Source organism: Aquarana catesbeiana, linkage group LG06 (genome assembly GCF_042186555.1).
Source record: "Aquarana catesbeiana isolate 2022-GZ linkage group LG06, ASM4218655v1, whole genome shotgun sequence".
NCBI classification, from domain to species: Eukaryota; Metazoa; Chordata; class Amphibia; order Anura; family Ranidae; genus Aquarana; species Aquarana catesbeiana.
The window spans coordinates 42,503,147-42,527,049 of NC_133329.1; the positions used below are offsets into that span (position 1 = coordinate 42,503,147).

General features: G+C 45.0%; 1 protein-coding gene across 3 annotated transcripts in view; it reads left to right on the forward strand.

Moving 5' to 3' along the window:
• Positions 1-23,903, forward strand: part of HSD3B7 (hydroxy-delta-5-steroid dehydrogenase, 3 beta- and steroid delta-isomerase 7) — a 108,963-nt gene that overhangs the window by 77,563 nt on the left and 7,497 nt on the right. For all 3 annotated transcript variants that reach the window (XM_073635765.1, XM_073635767.1, XM_073635766.1), the window contains exons 4-6: positions 17,620-17,728; positions 20,480-20,579; positions 23,060-23,222. In XM_073635765.1, coding sequence (XP_073491866.1) covers positions 17,620-17,728; positions 20,480-20,579; positions 23,060-23,222 — 372 coding nt within the window. The remainder of the gene's footprint in view (positions 1-17,619; positions 17,729-20,479; positions 20,580-23,059; positions 23,223-23,903) is intronic.

The following is a 23,903-nucleotide window of genomic DNA, read 5'->3' on the forward strand; positions in this document are numbered from 1 at the left end:
GAGTTGAACGATTTTATTTTATGTAATAATAGAAATAATGCACTTCAATCATCCTGACACCACAACAACCATGGTGCCGTGATGATTGAAGCGCCAACACCAGCCATTTGCCCAATAAATTGCCCCCCAAAAAAAGTATTTTCTGGCAGTGCCCCTCCCGAGACTAGACTGGATCTGCCCCTGGTCTGCACAGCCTTGAACCTGGAGGTGAGAGGAAACTCGGCCCACCTTCCTCTACACCCCATTGCTTCTGTTACAATGGTAAAAAAAAAAAAAAACACTTTCTCCTAGTCTACACTGCCCCGCCGTTCTACCAAATATACTACAATCTCTAACGACGTGAAACCCCAGCAAGGCCCCCAATAACCAGACGCCGTGTGACCTGGGCTTCATAGACAGGTTCTGGGTTAGTTGACTCTTCTTAGTAGCTGCAGTTTTCCATTCACGGCAAGTAAGAGGTGTTTTTTTTACATGAAATATATAACTTTATTTGGTCATGTCTATGTGTAGCCCCCCCCCCCCCCCCCCCCGGGTTTATGTAAAGGGTTATTTATTTATTTTTCTGATGGATCTGCTGGTTGCTGGGCTCCATAGATTACACATTCCTTCCATCTGATTGTGGTCGACATATTGGGAGCTCACAGTATTTTCCAGAATGCCTTCTCCCTCCAGGCCCATAAACAGAAAACATTTGAAGTTCATCTTTTTAACGAGGGGATTTCCACAGCGCCATGTGAGCAGGAAAAAAATAAACCTTCGCCCTGTCATCTGCGGCTGGAATAAAAATAGAAGGGAAATGTGTGCCCAGCCCTGGAATGGGATGAAGATCCGGAGATCTCAGGCTGGATAAACACGCACTGTTTGATGTCCTTCAATCAAAGGGCCAGAGGAGGAAAACTGACAGATCCCTCACATCCACGTGACACGGGGGATCTCCCCTTCTGTGCTATTGTATTCTGACAGCGGGGGGGTTCCCCTCCCCTCCCCCCCCCCCCTCCCCCCCGCCACAATACACAGATTAGCCCTGCAGCCATTGGCCACATGCTCTGAATGAATGCTGTTTTTCCAATGAGGCCGTTCAAAAGAAGACAGTCATTAGGAGAGGAGTACACAGGTTCCTGCTGATCCGACCGACCGTCTGTACATGTGTACCCGGCCTATACAGTGTGTGACAATGGCTTGATGATTAGTGGGAAGAGTATATTGTGTACAGCACAGTGTACAGAGAGGAGAGGCATATTATGTACAGCACAGTGTCCAGAATGGGGAGGTATAATATGTACAGTGCAGTGTATAGAATGGAGAGAATTACTATGTACAGCACAGTGGAGAGATAAAATATGTACAGCACATGGTACAGAAGTGTGGAGGTATAATTATATACAGAACACTGTACAAGGTGGAGAGGTATACTATGTACAGCCCAGTGTGGAAAGGGTATAGTATATACAGCACAGTGTACAGAGTGGAAAGGTATAATATATACAGTACAGTGTACAGTGTGGAAAAGTATAATATATACAGCACAGTGTACAGAGTGGAAAGGAATAATATATACAGCACAGTGTACAGAGTGGAAAGGTAGAATATATACAGCACAGTGGAAAGGTATAATATATACAGCACAGTGTACAGAGTGGAGAGGTGTAATATGTACAGCACAGTGTACAGAGTGGAGAGCTATAATATATACAGCACAGTGTATGCAGTGGAGAGGTGTAATATGTACAGCACAGTGTACAGAGTGGAGAGCTATAATATATACAGCACAGTGTATGCAGTGGAGAGGTGTAATATGTACAGCACAGTGTACAGAGTGGAAAGGAATAATATATACAGCACAGTGTACAGAGTGGAAAGGAATAATATATACAGCACAGTGTACAGAGTGGAGAGGTGTAATATGTACAGCACAGTGTATGCAGTGGAGAGGTGTAATATGTACAGCACAGTGTACAGAGTGGAGAGGTGTAATATGTACAGCACAGTGTACAGAGTGGAGAGGTGTAATATGTACAGCACAGTGTACAGAGTGGAGAGGTGTAATATGTACAGCACAGTGTACGCAGTGGAGAGGTGTAATGTATACAGCACAGTGTACGCAGTGGAGAGGTATAGAGGGTACAGAGTAGAATGCTGTGTAGTTCAGTACAGTGCAGCATATAGTATGTACAGTACAGAATATCATTTGTGGCATTCCAGGGTATGCAATGTACTCATAAGGAGTTCAGTACTCTGAAGTATGTAATGTACAGCACAGTGTATAGCACATGGTGGCTCAGAGTGTGTAATACTTGGTGTGGAGTTCTACAGTATGGCATGGCATATGAATATGGAATATTGTGCTGACCGTATCATTTTTTTCTTCATAACTGATTCCTCGATTTACACAAACCAGATGGATGGAAATAGGAATTTTTAATTCTATACAGTCGGGGGGAGTTTTCCTGTCTGACATAATAACTGTCATCTGATAACCTTTTCCCACATCCAGGGAGGAAATGACATACAAATACTTGTCATATAAATAGTTTTGTGTGATAAGTTATAATGAGCCTCTCAGATGGAGATGACTCTGTCTACATTATACAGTATATACATAGAGTCAATGTACTCCTTGTTAGTCGCTTCAATTGAAAATGATTCAGGGGGAGAAGTGGAGATGGGCCCCCCCCCTGGAAACTGTGAAGGAACCCTTGCTGAGAGAGGCTGGTGTAGAGTGTGGGGTCCATAGCATGCCGTGTACAGCACAGTGTATGGAATGACTGTTCATGGGACAATGGAGTGTTTGGGGTATGTCAGTACATAGTATTCTATGTACAGCTCAATATCCTTCCATGTGGGGAAAGAGGAATTTTACCCTATCCATGGACATTCTATATAGTCGGAGGCATAGGCGTGCGCACAGGGTGTGCCAGGTGTGCCTGGGCACACCCTAATCACCCTGTGCAATGCAGATTCCCCCTGCTTAACCCCCATGGCAGCTGGGGCTACAGAGAAAGGGACTGGGAAATCTCTGTCCTCCGTCCCTTTCTCTGCTATTTCACCAATGGCCCTCAATGGGGCTCCTAACACATTGTAAAAAAAATATTTTTTGTTTTTAATATTTTATATTGTTGTTTTTTTTTTTTTTTTAATTTTTTCATAATTTGTTTTTATGAAAAAAAATATTTAAAAAAAATAAAATAATCAAAACAAAAAACTGACACCAACACCATCCACTGCTCTACTGCGCATGTGTGTTTGAACTTTGGGGTGCACACCCTAATGCAATAGGCTGCGCACACCTATGGTCAGAGGGCGTTTTCTGACTTGGTTTGATACAATTGTCAGCTAATAAACTCTTCCCACATCTAAGGAGGAACCTACATATAAATACTTGTTATATAAATAGTTTGGTATAGCAGGTTATAATGCAACAACAACTACACTACTACAACAGGGCACTATTCCTCAAACTGACACCAATGATGGGGATCTTTTCTGTCCACTGACAGCAACAATGGGGCACAATTCCTCCCACTGACAGCAATGATGGGACACTATTCCTCCCACTGACAGCAATGATGGGACACTATTCCTCCCACTGACAGCAATGATGGGACACTATTCCTCCCACTGACACCAAAGATGGGACACTGTTCCTCCGACTGACACCAATGATGGGACACTATTCCTCCCACTGACACCAAAGATGGGACACTGTTCCTCCGACTGACACCAATGATGGGACACTATTCCTCCCACTGACACCAATGATGGGACACTATTCCTCCCACTGACACCAAAGATGGGACACTATTCCTACGACTGACACCAATGATGGGACACTATTCCTCCCACTGACACCAAAGATGGGACACTATTCCTCCCACTGACACCAAAGATGGGACACTATTCCTCCCACTGACACCAAAAATGGGACACTATTCCTCCGACTGACACCAAAGATGGGACACTATTCCTCCGACTGACACCAATGATGGGACACTATTCCTCCGACTGACACCAAAGATGGGACACTATTCCTCCGACTGACACCAATGATGGGACACTATTCCTCCGACTGACACCAAAGATGGGACACTATTCCTCTGACTGACACCAAAGATGGGAAACTATTCCTCTGACTGACACCAAAGATGGGACACTATTCTTTCCACTGACACCAAAGATGGGACACTATTCCTCCCACTGACACCAAAGATGGGACACTATTCCTCCCACTGACACCAAAGATGGGACACTATTCCTCCCACTGACACCTGGGACACTATTCCTCCCACCGACACCTGGGACACTATTCCTCCCACTGACACCAAAGATAGGACACTATTCCTCCCACTGACACCAAAGATGGGACTATATTCCTCTGACTGATACCAAAGATGGGACACTATTCTTCCGACTGACACCAAAGATGGGACACAATTTCTCCGGACACCAACAATGCAGCACTTTTCCTTCCCCCAAATACCAAAGATTTGTTGTTTCCTACCACTGACACCAGGACAATTTCTACTTCCCATGGCTATAGTCCAGCCTCCCTAAAGTCTGAAGGACAGTAAATTGGCTCTTTGTCTAAAAAGTTTGGAGACCCCTGATCCACATTAGTGACGCTTCCCTTTTCTTCTTCTCGGATATTTATGTACAGTGCTCAGCATAAATGAGTACACCCCAACAGATTTGTCAGAAAACCCTTCCTTTCCTTTCAGAATCAACATTTTCTATGTAACATTATACAATAAAATACTCCCAATAAATGCAGGCCACTGATTGCAACCAAGACAAAAAAATATTTTTCCTAACAAATTCATTAAAGACCATGTTGCAAAAATGAATACACCCCAATAGAAGTCTTAGGAGCAAAGCTAAATTTTAGACGACAAAATCCAAATTAACAAGAATTCAACTACAAGTAAATTATTCATTGAAACAGGTGTCCCGCAGGCAGTTGATTATAAAAGGCTGTTACTTAACAAAGAAAGCCCCTCCCATTTCATGCTGTCAGCAATGGCACCACGTGGAAGAGAAACGTCACAAGGCCTGAGAAAGAAAATAATTTCTTTACACAAGAAAGGTGAAGGCTGCAAGAAGATTAGCAAAGCTTTACTTATCAGTCAGAATACTGGAGCAAAAGTGATACAAAAATGTAACAAAGATGGACCTGCAACCATCTCAGAGACGTCCAGGTCGTCCACGGAAGTTAAAGGGATTGTAAAGTCAGAAGGTTTTTTTTTTAATCTTAATACATTCTATGCTTTAAGATAAAAAGCCTTCTGTGTGCAACAGCCCCCCTAACACTTACCTGAGGTCACTCTCTCTGTCCTACGATGTCCACGAGTGTCTCAGCCATCCAAGATTCTCCCTCCTGATTGGCTAAGACACAGCAACGGCGCCCTTGACTGCCACTGCTTTCAATCAAAGTCAGCTAGCCAATCAGGGGAAAGGAGGGGGCGGGGCCGGGTCGGGTCTCCGTGTCTGAATGGACACAGGGAGCTGTGACTCGGCTCAGGTGCCCCCATAGAAAGCTGCTTGCTGTGGGGGGCACTGAGCAGGAAGGAGGGGCCAGGATCACAGAAGAGGGACCCGAAAAGAGAAGGATCTGGGTTGCTCTGTGCAAATCCACTGCAACATGTTTGTTGTTTATAGGAAAAAAAAAAAACAAGACTTTACAATCGCTTAAACACCTCGACAAGAGTGTCTAATGAGAAGGGCTGAAGAAAATCGCCATGCAAGTTCACTGCAGTTAGCTAAAGAAGTAGAAAGCCAAACTGGGGTGATTGTTTCCCGTTACACAATACACCGTACACTGCAGGGGAATGACATGCATGGGTGTCGTCCACGAAGGAAGCCTCCCCTAAAGCCTATGCACAAAAAAGCCCGCCTAGAATTTGTCAGGGCCCATGCTGAAAAAGAAGACCACTGGGACCCTGTACTCTGGAGTGATGAGACCGGGATAAATGTTTTTGGAACTGATCGCTTCAAAAAGTGTATGGTGTCACAAACGTGAGGAGTACAAAGAAAAATGCACGGTGCCTACAGTGAAACATGGTGGTGGCCACGTCCTTCTGTGGGGCTGCATGAGTGCTGGGGGCTGCATGAGTGCTGCTGGTGTTGGGGAACTGCATTTCATTGATGGTATCATGAATTCACAGATGTACTGCTTTATATTGAAAGAGAAGATGCCACCATCACTCCTTGCCCTTGGTTATTGTATCATTTTTTATGACAATAATCCAAAACACACATCTACAGGTGCTCCTCATAAAATTTGAATATCATCAAAAAGTGATATATTTCAAACATTTCTTTCTTTTAATTTTGATGATTGAGGCTTACAGCTAGTGAAAACCCAAAATTCAGTATCTCAGAAAATTAGATTATTACATAAGACCAATAAAAAAACAAAAAGGATTTTTAATACAGAAATGTTGGCTTACTTACGGACTGTGGAAAATTTTTTGCATTTCATTTGGAAGTCAAGGTCTGGAGGAAGAGTGGAGAGGCACAGAATCCAAGTTGCATGAGGTCCAGTGTGAAGTTTCCACAGTCCGTGATGATTTGGGGAGCCATGTCATCTGCTGGTGTTGGTCCACTGAGTTTTATTCAAGTCCAAAGTCAGTGCAGCCCTCTACCAGGAAATTCTAGAGCACTTCATGCTTCCCTCTGCTGACCAGCTTTATGGAGATGCTGATTTCATTTTCCAGCAGGACTTGGCACCTGCCAACACTGCCAAAACTACCAATACCTGGTTTAATGATCATGGTATCACCGTGCTAACTTGGCCAACAAACTCGCCTGATCCAAACCCCATAGAGAATCTGTGGGGTATTGTCAAGAGGAAGATGAGACACCAGACCCAACAATGCAGACGAGCTGAAGGCCGCTGTTAAAGCAACCTGGGCTTCCATAACACCTCAGCAGAGCCACAGGCTGATCGCCTCCACGCCACGCCACATTGATGCAGCAATTCATGCAAAAGGAGCCCCGACCAAGTATTGAGTGTTGTAGTGCAGTACTATACTGTACATGGGCATACTTTTCAGTAAGCCAACATTTCTGTATTAAAAAATCCTTATGTAATCTAATTTTCTGAGATACTAAATTTCGGGTTTTCACTAGCTATAAGCCATAATCCACTAAAGTAAAAGAAAGAAATGCTTGAAATAGATCACTCTGTGTGTAACGGATATATATAAAGTATATGACTTTTACGTTTTGAATTAAATTACTTAAATACGTGACTTTTTGATGATATTCTAATTTTAAGAGATGCACCCGTAAGGGCCACTGTTGCACTTCAGAAGAAGAACAGGGTGAAAGTGATTCAGTGGCCAAGTATGTCTCCTGATCTGTATCCAATCAAACGCCTATGGGGAGTCCTGAAGAGACAAGTTGAGCAACACTCTCCACCCAGCCTCTAAAAGATCGTTTTTGAAGAGTGGAAAAAGATCGATGTTGCAGTATGTCACCAACTTGTTCATTCCATGCCTAGAAGACTTGGTGTTGTCCTTACACATTTTTTTCAGGCTGTATTCATTTTTGCATCAACTAGTTAGAGTAAAACTGAAGATTTTGTAAGTTATATTATAGTTATATTATTAACTACTTCCCACCCGGCCAATGCACATAAAGGGCCGGGTGGGCGCTCTCTCCTTCTGAGTGGATATGTCCCTCAGGAGGGGGATCGCCCGCGCGCGCGTGCCCATGCAGCGGCGAGATACCGATGCGCTCGTGTCACCTGGACACGGCGCATCTCCGATCGGCAGGAGGGCTCTGTGATTGGCCCTCCTGATCACGTGACGGCCGTGTCCAATCACAGCCGTCATGTGATGTAAACACAGAGCCGGTTGCTAGGCAATCGGCTCTCCTCTCCTCACACAGAAGTTGTTGGTGAGGAGAGGGGGTCGCTGCAGCCGGCTGGTGATCAGTGAGTATGAGCTATTTTTTTACAGCTTTTTACTCACTGATCACCAACCTAGTGTCACCACACAATGTAAAACACACATGTCCCCAAATAATAAAAACACCTGTCTCCTACTAAAATCACACGTCCCAATGATTATCTGCACACATATGTCCGTGATCACCTGCGCACATCTGTACATGATCATTTGCGTACATCTATCCGTGATCACACAAACCAATTATTATACACTTAACGGAAATTTATGACAAAATTCGATTTTATTGGATTTCTTTTAAAACGGAAAGAAGAAAATATTGTTTTTTTTTTTTTTTTTCCAAATGTCCGCTCTTTTTTCACTTATATCGCAAAAAATAAAAAACGGAGTCCTGAATAAATACCATCAAAAGAAAGCTCTATTTGTGCGAACAAAATGATAAAAATTAAATTTGGGTACAGCGTAGCATGACCGCTCAATTGTCATTTGAAAGTGCGAGAGCGCTGAAAGCTGCTTATTGGTCTGGGAAGGAAGGGGGCGAAAGTGCCCAGTAATGATGTGGTTAACTTCACTTTCATGTAACGAGCTAAACAAATGTTGTAAACATGTTGAAAATTGTTCTTGTGTTCATTGAGATATTGATTAAAATCTTACTTTGTAAAAGGCGTGTACTCATTTATGCTGAGCACTGTACATATACAGTTGTAATGTATCAATGCACTTATTGTTTGACACAAGCGACTTCTTATAAATGGGGTTCAGGAGATGCTTACATAGTTAACAAGGCTGAACAAAGAAATATAAACATAAAAATCACTGCACAAGTCCAGGAGCAGAAATCGCACATCTGGCAGAGCAGTACTAACCAGTCCATGGACTATCGACTTACAGAATGTGTGTGTATATGTGTGTGTGTATATATATATATATATATATATATATATATATATATATATATATATATATATATATATACACATAGTTGTGCTCATAAGTTTACATACCCTGGCAGAATTTTTGATTTCTTAGCCATTTTTCAGAGAATACGAATGATAACACAAAAACTTTTCTTTCACTCGTGGTTAGTGTTTGGCTGTAGCCATTTATTATCAATCAACTGTGTTTTACTCTTTTTAAATCATAATCACAACAGAAACTACCCCAATGACCCTCATCAAAAGTTTACATACCCCAGTTCCTAATACCGTGTATTGCCCCCTTTAACATCAATTGAAGTCTTTTGTGGTATTTGTGGATGAGGCTCTTTTATCTGCTCAGATGGTAAAGCTTCCCATTCCTCTTGGCAAAAAGCCTCCAGTTCCTGTAAATTCTTGGGCTGTCTTGCATGAACGGCACGTTTGAGATCTCCCCAGAGTGGCTCAATGATATTGAGGTCAGGAGACTGAGATGGCCACTCCAGAACCTTCACTTTATTCTGCTTTAGCCAATGACAGGTCGGCTTGGCCTTGTGTTTTGGATCATTGCCATGTTGGAATGTCCAAGTACGTCCCATGCGCAGCTTCCTGGCTGATGAATGCAAATGTTCCTCCAGTATTTTTTGATAACATACTGCATTCATCTTGCCATCAATTTTGACCAAATTTCCTGTGCCTTTTGTATCTCACACATCCCCAAAACATCAGTGATCCACCTCCGTGTTTCACAGTAGGAATGGTGTATCTTTCATCATAGGCCTTGTTGACTCCTCTCCAAATGTAGTGTTTATGGTTGTGGCCAAAAAGCTCAATATTGGTCTCATCACTCCAAATGACTTTGTGCCAGAAGGTTTGAGGCTTGTCTCTGTGTTGTTTGGCGTTTTGTAAGCTGGATACTTTGTGGCATTTGCGTAGTAATGGCGACTCGACCATGCAGCCCATCTTTCTTCAAGTGCCTCCTTATTGCGCATCTTGAAACAGCCCCACCACATGTTTTCAGAGAGTCCTGTATTTCACCTGAAGGTATTTGTGGTTTTTTCTTTGCATCCCAAACAATTTTCCCAGCAGTTGTGGCTGAAATTTTAGTTGGTCTACCTGACCCTGGTTTGGTTTCAATAAAAACTCCTCATTTTCCACTTCTTGATTAGAGTTTGAACACTGCTGATTGGCATTCTCAATTCATTGGATACTTTTTTATATCCCTTTCCTGTTTTATACAGTTCAACTACCTTTTCCCGCAGATCCTTTGACAATTCTTTTGCTTTCCCCAGGACTCAGAATCCAGAAAAGTCAGTGCAGCCCTGGATGAAAGATGAAAGAGTCTGTCAGGAGTCCAGAAACTCATTGACCTTTTATACACACACACTAATTACAAGCAAACAGATCACAGGTGAGGATGGTTACCTTTAACAGCCATTCAAACCCCTTTGTGTCAACTTGTGTGCATGTTATCAGGCCAAAATCATCAGGGTATGTAAACTTTTGATCAGGGTCATTTGGGTAGTTTCTGTTGTGATTATGATTTAAAAAGAGTAAACACGGTTGATTAATAATAAATGGCTTCAGCCAAACACTAACCATGAGTTTTTAGTTGTAAAAGTTGACCATGAACATACAACATAAGACCATGACCACAGATCTATCAGCCCATAAATGAGCGTCTCGCATTTTCTATCCATAAAAGACTCTGTGAAGGAGTTTACTTGGTCACCGGCAATGTTTAGGTAGATGGTATGTGTCTAACATCCACATGAATGGCAGGACCGAAAGTTTCCCAGCAGAACATTGCCCAAAGCATCCCATTGTCTCCCTGGGGGTGGGGGTGGGGCTTCCCATATTGAATCCTGGTGCCATCTCTTCCCCAGGTAAGTGACACACCCAACCATCCACATGATGTAAGAGAAAACGTGATTCATCAGACCAGGCCACCTTCTTCCATTGCCCCATGGTCCAGTTCTAATGATAACGTGCCCATTGTAGGAGCTTTGGTCTGTGGATTGTAAGTCAGTAGGGGTACCCTGACCAGTCTGCAGCTACACAGCCCCATACACAACAAACTGCGATGCCCATTTTTTATGCTTTTTAACACATCAACTTCAAGGACAACATGTTTACTTGCTACCTAATATATCCCACCGACCTTCCTATGCCATTGCAAGGAGATCATCACAATGGTATTCACTTTACCGATCAGTGGGTATAAAGTTATGGCTGGTCGGTGTGCGTAGATAGGTAACAGATGGAGAATGTAATTTTCCATACACATGGATATTCTATATAGTCAGAGGGCGTTTTCCTGTTTTTAGTTTGAAATAATTGTCAGCTAGTTAATTCTGCCCACATGTAGGGAGGAAACTTCATATAAATACTTGAGCCTTGGAGACGGAGATTACGGTCTATGTAACTCTTACCTTTCTCCTTTTCGCATGTGTATAAATATATATAGCTACTGTAGCAGTGGGACCCCGTGCTACTCAGATGAGTGGTTTAAGTCTGATTCTTGGAGAAACTGGCACGCTGGATATCCAGGTGTAAGCTGGCCTCATTATAGCCCAGAGCTAGAGCTTAGCTCAGGGCTCCACCCAACAGACAGGAGGTCTGTGCATGGGAGTCAGGAGGACTCCAATCCTCTCCAGGAGTCAGAGAGGCTGCATGGGGCAGACAGAGCGTCCATGTCTGCAGGAGGAGGATTTAGTCTTGCTGACAGAGCAGCAAGGAGCTGATCGTGAGTAAGCTAAGAGAGCCCCTGACTCTAAGGCCCCTTTCACACTGGGGTGGTTTGCAGGCGTTATTGCGCTAAAAATACCGCCTGCAAACTGACCCAAAACAGCCTCCACTGTTTGTTCAGTGTGAAAGCCCGAGGGCTTTCACACTGAAGCGGTGCGCTGGCAGGAGAAGAAAAAAACTCCTGTCAGCCGCATCTTTGGAGCGGTGAAGGAGCGGTGTATTCAGCGCTCCTAAACCGCTCCTGCCCATTGAAATCAATGGGACAGCGCGGCAATACCGTGGCTATAGCCACGCTATACGAGTGGTTTTAACCCTTTTTTGGCCACCAGCGGGGGGTTAAAACCGCACCGCTAGCGGCCGAATACCGCGGTAAAACAGCGCTAAAAATAGCGTGTTTTACCGCCGACGCCCCCTACCGCCCCAGTGTGAAAGGGGCCTAAGGAACTCTTTTGGTCTGAGGAGCAGACCTAAGGCCTAGGCTTGAGGCCCAAAGCAGCTGTGTGTCAAGAGAGTAAGCCAGGAGGCTGAAGTATTCTGATTGTGCAAGTAACAGTAATGGTGGAACACCCTGCATGGGCAATTGATGTCTTTTGTGAACTTTTCCATTCTTTTAAATAAAAGTGGGCTACCACGCCCTTAACCACTTCAATACTGGGCACTTATACACCTTCCTGCCCAAGCCAACTTTCAGCGCTGTCGCAATTGGAATGACAATGGCGCGGTCATTCATCACTGTACCCAAACACATTTTTTTATCGTTTTGTTTCCACAAATAGAGCTTTCTTTTGGTGGTATTTGATCACCTCTGCGGTTTTTATTTTTTGCGCAACAAATAAAAAAAAAAGACCGAAAAGTTTGAAAAAAATAAGCTTTTCTTTGTTTCTGTTAAAAATTTTTGTAAATAAGTACGTTTTCTTCTTCAATGACGGGCACTGATAAGGCGGCACTGATGGGCACCGATGAGGTGGCACTGATGATGGGCACTGATAGGTGGCACTGATGGTGGACACTGATAGGTGGCACTGATGATGGGCACTGATAGGTGGCTCTGGTATGCGGCACTGATGATGGGCACTGATAGGTGGCACTGATGATGGGCACTGATAGGTGGCTCTGGTATGCGGCACTGATGATGGGCACTGATAGGTGGCACTGATGATGGGCACTGATAGGTGGCACTGATGGGCACTGATAGGTGGCTCTGGTATGCGGCACTGATGGACACTCATAGGCGGCACTGATGGGCACTCGTAGGCGGCACTGATGAGTACTTACCAAATATAGCATAGTGATGTTACAAATACAGTGTTGCCAGTGTACAAAGATAGTTAATGCAAAAATGAGATATGGTTACAATCGACATACACGTGCTATCAAGGTATTAAGAGCCCTTTCACACTGCCAGCGTTTTTCAGGCGCCGCAGCGCTAAAAATGGCGCCTGTATAGCGCCTGAAAAAAGCGGCTCCATTCACTCCAGTGTGAAAGCCCGAGGGCTTTCACACTGGAGAGGTGTGCTGGCAGGGCATCAGAAAAAGTCCTGCCATCAGCTTCTTTGGAGCGGTGAACTCACCGCTCCTCCACCGCTCCTCCACCGCTCCTCCACCGCTCCTCCACCGCTGCTCCCCATTGAAATCAATGGGGCAGAGCTGCGATACCGCTGGCAAAACGCTGCTCCGGTGGCGTTTTGCGGGCGGATTTAACCCCCTTTTTGGCCGTTAGCGGGGGTTAAAACAGCGCCGCTAAAACGACAGTAAAGCGCCACTAAAAATAGCGCTGCTTTACCGCCGACGCCCCCCCGCGGCTCGGTGTGAAAGCTGTCTAAGGCACCTAGGACAGAAAAAAGTTAGAGAGAAGTAAAGAGAAATGAGATAATATAGATACATAGGCAGCCCTTACATGACCATACTTCACCTAATCTGTGAGCTGAAGAAAAAGGCCAGTCATCTGTGTTCCAATATATACACTTTCTGAAAAGTCCACCTCTCCTTAACTCCTTCCCGGTGGAAACACCCCCTCTCACATATTCACTCAAGGGTGGGGGGGTTGAAGAGAGTCCTATTCCCTCACATAAGCCAGGTGGCCCACACTTGGTCAACTGGAGGTCATAAAAAAACAAGAAAGCTTGGCTTGCTTCTATATCCCCTCTGTGCCCAATTCCATTTAAGTAAAACATGTTTGGTAACATTACCACTCTCAGTTATGCCGACAGAAAAAGTCCGATGGGAGCTTTCGGACGGACATTCCGACCGTGTGTATGCCCCAGAGTTTTTCTGTCAGCATTTCCGACGGACTCAGATATAGAACTCTAAATCTTTCCATCGGAAATGCCAATGGACTTTAGCCCGTTGGCAAGTCCAGCCGTGTGTACGTGGCATTAGAGGCCATCCTCCCAGCCCCCAAGTGATTCCCTCCACGCAAGGGATTGTCTTATTTACAGTACATCTATAAACCAGGTAGTATAGTATAGTGGACACTATAAACAGAGCTTCCTAGATACTAACTCTAGATAACATACCAGAGCTGTTTTATGATGTTAGCTGTTCTCAGAAAGTCCAGGCAGTTTTCTAACACACTGTTTAAACCATATTGTATGTCCATTTATTAATGTGAATTATCATTTAAGGTAAAAATCATAGGCCTCACATTTCCACATCACTAATCACCCGAATCTCACAATATACACTATATTACCAAAAGTATTGGGACACCTGCCTTTACACGCACATGAACTTTAACCTCCCTGGCGGTATGATTCTTTCGGATTTTAGGTGCTGAAAGCGGTACAATTATTTTGCATGGAAATTTGGCGTTTTATATTGTAGGTCTGTAAATCTTAACAATAACACACTTAAATCTGTCCAAACCAGAGTCTAGTAGATATCCCGGGTATGATAAAGTTTGAAACACAAAAACATAAATTATAATATAAAAAAATAAAAATAAATAATTTAAAAAAATAAAAAAAAATAGTAATAAAATAAATTTCCCCACAATTCACTATCGCTCAATTCTGCAAGTGTTCTAATTTACTATCGCTGTTTTCTAGCTGGTCTAAAGCCACTTTTGACGTAAAGGGACACTTTTTGGTTGCTATGGACAATCTCCAGTTTCCAGGCAGAAAGAACAGTGTATATCATGTAAAACTGCATGCAGGGCATGGGCCAGAGCACTGGGGACAAAAGGGATGTGAAATCATTTCATACAGTACTGTAATCTGTAAGATTACAGTACTGTATGTGTTATGATTTTTTACTTTTTTTGAATTTGCCGCCAGGCTCTGCCCCCGTGCGTCGCGCCGCTCGCAGGGAACGGAGCCTGGCACGGATAGGCTTCGGAGGAGGACGGAGCCCTCGGACACTGCGGGGGACATCGCAGGATCCCGGGGACAAGGTAAGTAACGCTGCCCCAGGATCCTGCAATGCGATCCCGAGTGTGGCTCGGGGTTACCGCTAATGGGACTGAATTTTAACCCCGAGCCACACTCGGGAATACCGCCAGGGAGGTTAATGACATCCCAGTCTTAGTCCGTAGGGTTCAATATTGAGTTGGCCCACCCTTTGCAGCTATAACAGTTCAACTCTTCTGGGAAGGCTGTCCACAAGGTTTAGGAGTGTGTCTATGGGAATGTTTGACCATTCTTCCAGAAGAGCATTTGTGAGGTCAGGCACTAATGTTGGATGAGAAGGGTTGGCTCACAGTCTCCGCTCTAATTCATCCCAAAAGGTGTTCTATCGGGTTGAAGTCAGTGAAGCACTTGACTCTAAGGAACTCTTTTGGTGCTTTTTGGTGTTTGTGCTTTATTGGGATTTTATGTGATAGACCAACACAAAGTGGCACATAATTGTGAAGTGGAAGGAAAATAATAAAAGGTTTTGAAAATGTTTTCACGTTGCATGTTACACCCGTATTTAGCATGTAACATGAAGCACCGTCACATACATCACCCCGATAAACTCAACCCCACCTTGAAACCTAGGGTGCTTCTTGCTCCTGGTTGTTATTTGAAATCATTCATCTATTCATGGGGATCTGTGAATGGGCAGACTACAAATCATATGCCAGCGCAACAGATCGCGCTGGCAGCAGAGTGGTGGCGTCGTACCACTGGTAGTCCAATGATTGTCTCCTCCAGCACCATAACAGAAGGTCCTCTGCATGGACCTGAGGCTGGAGGTAAAGAGTGCAGGAGTCAGAGTATTGCACCTGTGATGTGCTGATGATCAGTTGCATTGTTTTACAAATTTGAAAAAAATGTAATAATTCTGATGAGTGAGTGCTTTCTGCTTTTGGCACTCCCTTCCTTGCACACCCAATCCCTACTCCAGCAAAGAGCTGACCTTTGGCCACCACTCCTGAGTCAGCAATCCAAGGAGGATCACTCCCTCTGTACCTACTTCTTGAGAAAAGCCAGAGCTGCATGCCTTTCTTCTACTTCCTGAGTTTTTTTTTATTGCTGTTCATGAGCCTATTGAAGATTTCCCCTCACTTCCTGTCTGATGAGGACTTCCTGTTAGCAGGACAGGAAGTGATGGGAAATCTCTCTAATGGAGCCCTGGATGGCAATAAAAACCCAACAGGAGTTTTCAATAGTTGTGTATACTTTGAGCAATCACCAAAAGTAATAAGACCAGCCATTCTCAACACTGGCTCTGTAGAACTTTAGGGTTCCTTAAGACATACCTCCCAACATTTTGAGACGAGAATAAGGGACACCAAACTAGAAAATGTATGTAGGCATAGGGCACGCCCCCTGCCATGCCCCCTTAAAGGGGAAATGACCAAAAAAAGGAAAAAAAACGGTTAATTAAATCTACAAGTCCTTTTTTAACCACTACTTTTCCTTTATATTGGCTTTTAAAATTGATGCAGCAATTTAGAACTTGGATGAAAGGTTTAGCACTGGGAAACACTTTTGGAAAGATAAAAAGTGCATTTTATATACAACCAGGGCCTTTTCTTCTCAAACAATAGGTGCTGGAACTTAACCACGGCCCCACAAAACCCCTCCCCCCACACACACCCTCCAAATCACATCAAATAGTGGGTGTGTTCAGCCAAATTTCACAAAAACAGTAGGAGGGTCTTAAAGGGGCATTAAATACCAGGATTGCATTACATACAGGGTGCAGAGCTGTCACTTGTAAACACAGAAACCAGACTTCTGTCTTTACAAGTGATTGTGGTGAGTAGGCACCAAAGGGTCTGAGCCAGAGGTTTCCCCTGAAAAAAAGCCCTGTATACAACTATATAGATCAGACCAAAATGAAGGACAAATGAGGCGGAAAGAGGGACAGAGGGACATTGCTCCAAATCAGGGACAGTTGGGAGCTATGCTTAAGAGGCTCCCAGGGGTTCCTTGGGCTGTGGCTGATCTGACCTCCCATCTGATGGTGCCTCTATAGTTCCAGGGCCAACGTTTTCTGTCCCTCTAACAGGAAGTCCTCACCAGACACCAAGTGAGAGGAAATCTCTCTATAGGAGCCCAGGAATGCAAAAAACCCAACAGGGATTAGAACCCCTTCCCCACTACATCCAAAACTAAAATCAAAAATGTTTGCCTTGAGTCTTGGATTTGGTTATATGCAAGACGAGGCCTGGGCAGCTCGGTTGGTCATAACGAGGTCAATGTCCGCACTGCTGGGTCAGTGTCTAAGACACCATCTTTCTTAAAATTTCAGAATTGTCTTCTTGTCCTTACATCTTTCGACACTTGGGGTAAATCTAACCGCAAAATTGAGAAGGGGATTCAGAGGGATTGCTTGGAGGAGTCACAAGACTCTCTGTAGCTCTGATGTTACATATTTACTGTAACTCTTTTACATGATTGATGGGCTGATGGATGGCAATCCTAATAAAAGAGGTGGAGGCTGTACAAAATTATGAAGTGTGACCAGTTTTACAGGAAGATCCTTCTAGTGTAATAATTTAGACATATTTGTCAAACTAGGTGACCTTGTCTGCATTCCATGTCACCCATACAACTCAATCCACCCTTACTATAGCATTCTCCTTGCTGTCACCTGACTGTCAATCCTTTTTGGGTTTGCAGGAACGGAGAATGTCCTGAGAGCGTGTGAGGAGGAAGGCATCCAATATCTGGTCTACACCAGCAGTATGGAGGTTGTGGGTCCAAATATCCATGGAGATCCATTCTTCAGGTAACCAACATCCCATGATGTGGGGTTTTACCAGGCTTGATACATACTGTATTTTTTACAATGTAACATTTTTTTTTCTGGATGCAGTTTTTTATTTTTCTAGTAATGGACTCCACGGCTTTCTATGCGTGAATTGTCCATTGAGAATGCCAGACCAAAGATTGGCTGTTGCAGTGGTCACATGATCGGAAAGCCCATTTCTCTGGCTCCTGATCGTGAACTAGAAACTGAAAGCTGTCTCAGTGCTGTCGGCACAGGTACCTCGTCCATGGATGCATATGTCCTGCCATGGATATACTTGACATGGATGCATATGACTGTGCAGGGCCGTGGATAAGGTGGTAAGACCTATCCTCCTGTATGGGGACCGGGCCAGCAGGGTGAATCAGATGTGACCAGGGGGAGGGTGATTGATGCGGCAGAAGGACCAATTACTGGAACCGAACCCTTGTATGGCTCTGTCTGCAGCAGCTGAAAGCTGGCTTCTTCTCCTCTCCCTCCCGCCAGCTTTCACCTGCTGCAGAGAGAGCGATCGATGGGATCTGTTCCAGTAATTGCCCCTTCTGCTGCACCAATCGCCTTCCCTGTGCACCATATGTTTCCCCCATCTGCCCAGGCCCCCCTGTGTGCCCCTACCCCCCTAGCACCAGGCGTTCTCTGTAAGGCTAAACTGATGACTTGCAGGGGACTTTTAAAGTGTCATCTATGGGAAAATATTTAAGATTGTAACCATTTCACAGGCACACGCAAATTTAAAGCGGAGTTTCGCGAAAAAAAAATTTTTTTAGATGTCAGCAGCTGCAAATACTGCAGCTGCTGACTTTTAAAATAAGGACACTTACCTGTCCCGGGGTCCAGCGATGTCGGCACCCGAGACCGAACTGCCCCTTGGTCCTCGGGTGCTGCCGCTGCCATTCTCACTGAGGGAATCAGGAAGTGAAGCGTTGCGGCTTCACTGCCCGGTTCCCTACTGCGCATGCGCAAGTCGCGCTGCGCGTCTATACTGGTCCCCGTTGTGTTGTGGGAACTGTGTATTTCCCACAACACAACGGGGGTGGGCGGGGGGTTTGCGGCTAGCTGCGGCTAGCTATACCCGGAAGTGGGTGCAGATACCTGTATTATACAGGTATCTGCACCCCCCTGAAAGGTGCCAATTGTGACACCGGAGGGGGGGAGGAATCCGATGAGCAGAAGTTCCACTTTAGGGTGGAACTCCGCTTTAAGGTTTGACGCATTGGGTATCTATTTACCCGGTGCAACCTCACCTTTTTTACATTTTACAAAAAAATTGGGTAATTTATTGTGTTTGTGTGCCCTTTGACCTTTTGTGGTAATATTGTGCGACAGAAAAAATTGGAACTACCACTATTTTATTCCCTGGGGTTTCTGCTTTCAGAAAATATATAATGTTTTTTGGGGGTTTATTTTCAGGCCTAAAATTATTTTTTTAACGTGTGCAAAAAAACCCGCAAAAACAGCTCTGTCAGCAAAAGGATTAAAGCCCGCCCTCTTTTCCACCACAAATATGCGGCTACATGGGCGACAGGAGGTTAATGGCGATGTTCATTCGAGTCAAGGCAATCTTAAACAACCAATGCATTTTGAGGGTACTAAAAAACTCCTCCATTCTTTAGGGCTTAAAAATTGTGTCTACTTGGATGGACTCATCAAAAATTAATTATTTGGATGTTTCAGCAGATGCTATTTTACTCCTGGATCCTCTTCTAAAAACAACCTTTCTCCACCTTTTTACTACGGAGAAGACAAATTTCAGATCTCAGGGAACCAATCCTAAAAGTATTTCATGGAAGGTGTGTGGGAAATATGCCCAATACAGTGGCTGTTAGAATGTCACTCTTATGCCGTGTACACACAAGCGGACTTTTCGGGATCAAAGGTCCGACGGTCTTTCCGACGGACTTTCGACGGACTTTTGACGGACTTTCGAACGAACGGACTTGGCTACATACGATCACGCCAAAGTCCGAGGGATTCGTACGTGATGACGTACGACCGGACTAAAATAAGGAAGTTCATAGCCAGTAGCCAATAGCGGCCCTAGCGTCGGTTTTCGTCCGTCAGACTAGCATACAGACGAGTGGATTTCTCGATAGGAACTGGGTCCGGCAGAGTTCCGGCAGAAAGATTTGAAACATTTTCCAAATCTAAAGTCCGTCTGATTGTCGACTGAAAAAGTCCACTGCAGGTCCGATGAAGCCCACACATGGTCGGATTGTCCGACGGATTCGTTCCGTCGGACCAGTCTGGTCGAAAAGTCCGCCCGTGTGTACGCGGCATTAGAGGCAACTAAATGCCTAGTGGTGTTGGCCTTGGAACTATTAAGGCACCATCAGGTGGGAGGTCAATTAGTTACAGCCCAATGAACCCCCTGGGAACCTTTTGAAGAACCCTAAAGTTCTACAGAACCTGGTTGAGAATGGCTGCTCTAAATAATTCATTTTAGTGATTGCCCCAAGTTTACAAAACTACTGAGCCCTGAAGAAGTGGGAGTCTATCGTACCCCCTGAAACGCGTTGGAAATGTTGTATTGCCTTGTTGTGGATGAACATATCATTTAAAAGCATTTGACACTCCGATTTGGACATTTTACAGATGAATTCCAAACTTTGGGACCCCTAATTAAGGGGTACACTTCTGGTTCTGAGAGCAAAACCTAATTCAGCTTCTTCAACCATTCTCCATCTAATTCTCAGTCAAATTAATTTTTCTTGTGTTTTTTTTTTTCCCCAGGGGTAACGAGGACACGGAATACACCGTGTATCACAACCAAGCTTATCCACTGAGCAAATCCAAAGCTGAGAAGATCGTATTGGAGGCCAATGGAAGGAAGGTGCGTAACTCTACAAAACTCTGTTTCTACCAGGCTTAAGAAGTCCGAGCAATGGGCATTAAAGTACAAAAGTGATGAAACTCCGAACAGCCAATCACATTTTACTTTATTGTAGGCAGAGCAGTTACTGAACATCCCCGACTGTCTTTGCACACCTTTATTGGGAATGGTTTGCTGAAGGAGTAGAGGGTCTTCAATTGCCCAAACGAATGTTGACTATAGCTCAAGGAATAAAGGTGAAGCTATGTTCACCTCAATTATCCAATCATACGCAAACAAAAACTGTGCCCTTATCTTATCTACACCATATTTACTAAGCTAAATGACTTTTAATAAACCCATTGAATGTGTCAGAATGCAACAAATGTTGCACAAAAAGGTCTGTAGCATGTCAGTGGCATCCTGATCAGGGAATATAAAGAACTGCCTGCTGAATGGTTCCCTCTAGTGGTCACAATGGATAATATGCATATACCATATAAAGTGGTGACATCACCGCAAACTTCATTTTACATTTCCCGTAGTTTTATCCATACAAGCATACATAACATCTTCCTATCTGACAGAACAGTAAGAGACGGAATAGGGGGGCAGAATGGATCACAAAAGGGGTCAGCGTGATGAAATATTACATGGGGGGTGGTTCAGAGTGGAGGTAACCCCCCCCCTTTATAAACTGTCCAATATTGTAATCTTCTAGTGGATTCTCTATGATTCATGCTTAACAGTTGCTCTAGACCAATCGCAGAATCCTCTCCCCCAATCCCCCTCCTAGTACAAATTCCCCCTCTCAGCACAACTCCTTGCCCCCCCCCCCCCGAACAAATCCCTCCCAACTCCTTCTCCCAATCCCCCCTCCTAGTACAAATCTTTGCCTCCACCCAGCTCAAATCGTCTCCCCCCAACCCACCCCTCCTAGCATAAATACTCCTCACAATTCCCCCTCCCAGAACAAATTCCCCCTCCTAGCACAAATCCTCCTCCCAATTCCCCCTCCTAATAATATCACCCCCTCAAACCCCCCTGTTAGCACAAATCCAATTCCCCCTCTTCGTACAAATCTTTGCCTCCCCCATCCCCCAATCCCCCCCCAGCTCAAATCCTCTCCCCGAATCCCCTTCCTAGCACAAATTATCCTCTCAATTCTCCCCCCCCCAGTACAAATTCCCCCTCCCAGCACAAATCTTTGCCCCCCCCCCAGCTCAAATCCTCTCCCTCGAATCCCCTTCCTAGCACAAATTTGCCTCCCAATTCCCCCTCTTAGTACAAATGATCTTTGCCCCCCATCCCCCTAGCTCAAAGCCTCTCCCCCCAACCCTCCTCCTAGCATAAATCCCCCCCAGAACAAATCCCCCCCAACTCCTTCTCCCAGTTCCCCCTCCTAGTACAAATCTTTGCCTCCACCCAGCTCAAATCCTCTCCCCCCAACTGACCCCTCCTAGCATAAATACTCCTCGTAATTCCCTCTCCCAGAACAAATTCCCTCTTCTAGCACAAATCCTGCTGCCTATTCTCCCCCCTAGTACAACTCCCCCAAACCCCCCTGCTAGCACAAATCCTCCTCAATACAAATCCCCCCAAACCCCCCTCCTAGCACAAATCCTCCTCCCAATACAAATCCCCCCAAACCCTCCTCCTAGCACAAATCTTCCTCCCAATTCCCCCTCCTAATACATATCCCCCTCCCAAACCCCTTTCCTAGCACAAATCCAATTCCCTCTCTTAGTACAAAACTTTGCCTCCCCCATCCCCCCAAGCCCAAATCCTCTCCCCCGAATCCCCTTCCTAGCTCACGTTATCCTCCCAATCCCCCTCCTAGTACAAATTCCCCCTTCCAGCACAAATCTTTGCCCCCCCAGCTCAAATCCTCTCCCCGAATCCCCTTCCTAGCACAAATTTGCCTCCCAATGCCCCCTCCTTGCCCCTCACCCCCCCTAGCTCAAAGCCTCTCCCCTCAACCCTCCTCCTAGCATAAATCCTCCCCCCAGCCCCCCCTCCTAGAACAAATTCCCCCCCCAATTCCTTCTCCCAATTCCCCCTCCTAGTACAAATCCCCCCCAAACCCCCCTCCTAGCACAAATCCTCCTCCCAATCCCCCCTCCTAGCACAAATCCTCCTCCCAATCCTCCCTCCTAGTACAATCTTTGCCTCCCTCAATCCTGCCAGCTCAAATCCTCTGCCCCCCCCAACCCCCATCCTAGCACAAATCCCCCTCCCCCCTAGAACTTTTGATTATAACACACACAGGAAGGGTTGGGGGGGCACAAAAGTTGGGATTTGGGGATCATTTATGTCTGCTTACATGATGGCATGTGCATCTCAAAGCCAAGAGGAAGGGGATTTAAGAGAAGTAGTAGGGTATGTGAGAAGTCCTGAAGGTGAGAAGGAGAAAGGGTTCTGTGTTTAGTGGCAATTTATTTTATAGGAAGATCTATGTGTTTTTTTATTTCATTTTGATTCCATTTGTATTATTCCTCCAGATAAAGGATGGGAAAACGCTTTACACCTGCTCCCTGAGGCCTACAGGAATATACGGCGAGGGCCACACGCTAATGAAGGAGTTCTATAAGCAGGGGCTGCGGACGGGACGCCGGGTGTTCAGAGTCATCCCCACATCCACAGAACACGGCAGAGTTTACGTAGGTGAGAGACGATAGCATGCGTAGAAGGGCAGGAGATCTTGCCTGCAATTGTACCACCGGGACATCTGGGGAGTCACAAGCTTTTTAAGTCATCTTAAATGGCAGTTTTACTAAGTTGCCGCCTCTTCTAGGAAAAACAATGGTTTATGGTGGCCTTTCTCAACCCTTTTAGCCCTGAGGAACCCTGATACAAATTCTATCTACAGCTCACGGTAAAATAGTAAGATCAAGAAGTTCCATGTGATCGGCGAGAGGAAGAATGCCCATCATATTGGTGAAGGAAACCACAGTGCCATCGAAGTGCAGTATATAGAGAAGGACTTTATTAAAAATCACAAGTATCAACTCACAAGATGCATAAGGGTAAGAGCATGTAATCCACCCAGTTTGGCTTGCTGTTGAGCCCCAGTGTGTCTTCAGGAACCAAGAAGCAGATGCTGCTGTCGACAGCTGGGTAGGACACCAGAAACAAAACCAGAAATCATGGAGCCACCCTAGAGTGCATGGACTGCACAGGACCGGAAGTGATGTCGCATCTGGGGGGGGCACAGCGTGGGGAGCAAGGCTACATGTTTCAGGGTGTAACTTAAAAAGGCTTGAGAAAGAAGCGGTTATGCTCCGAAACACGTAGTGCAGTCTATGAGCTCCAGGAATTCTGGTTTGGTTTCTGGTGTCCTATGCA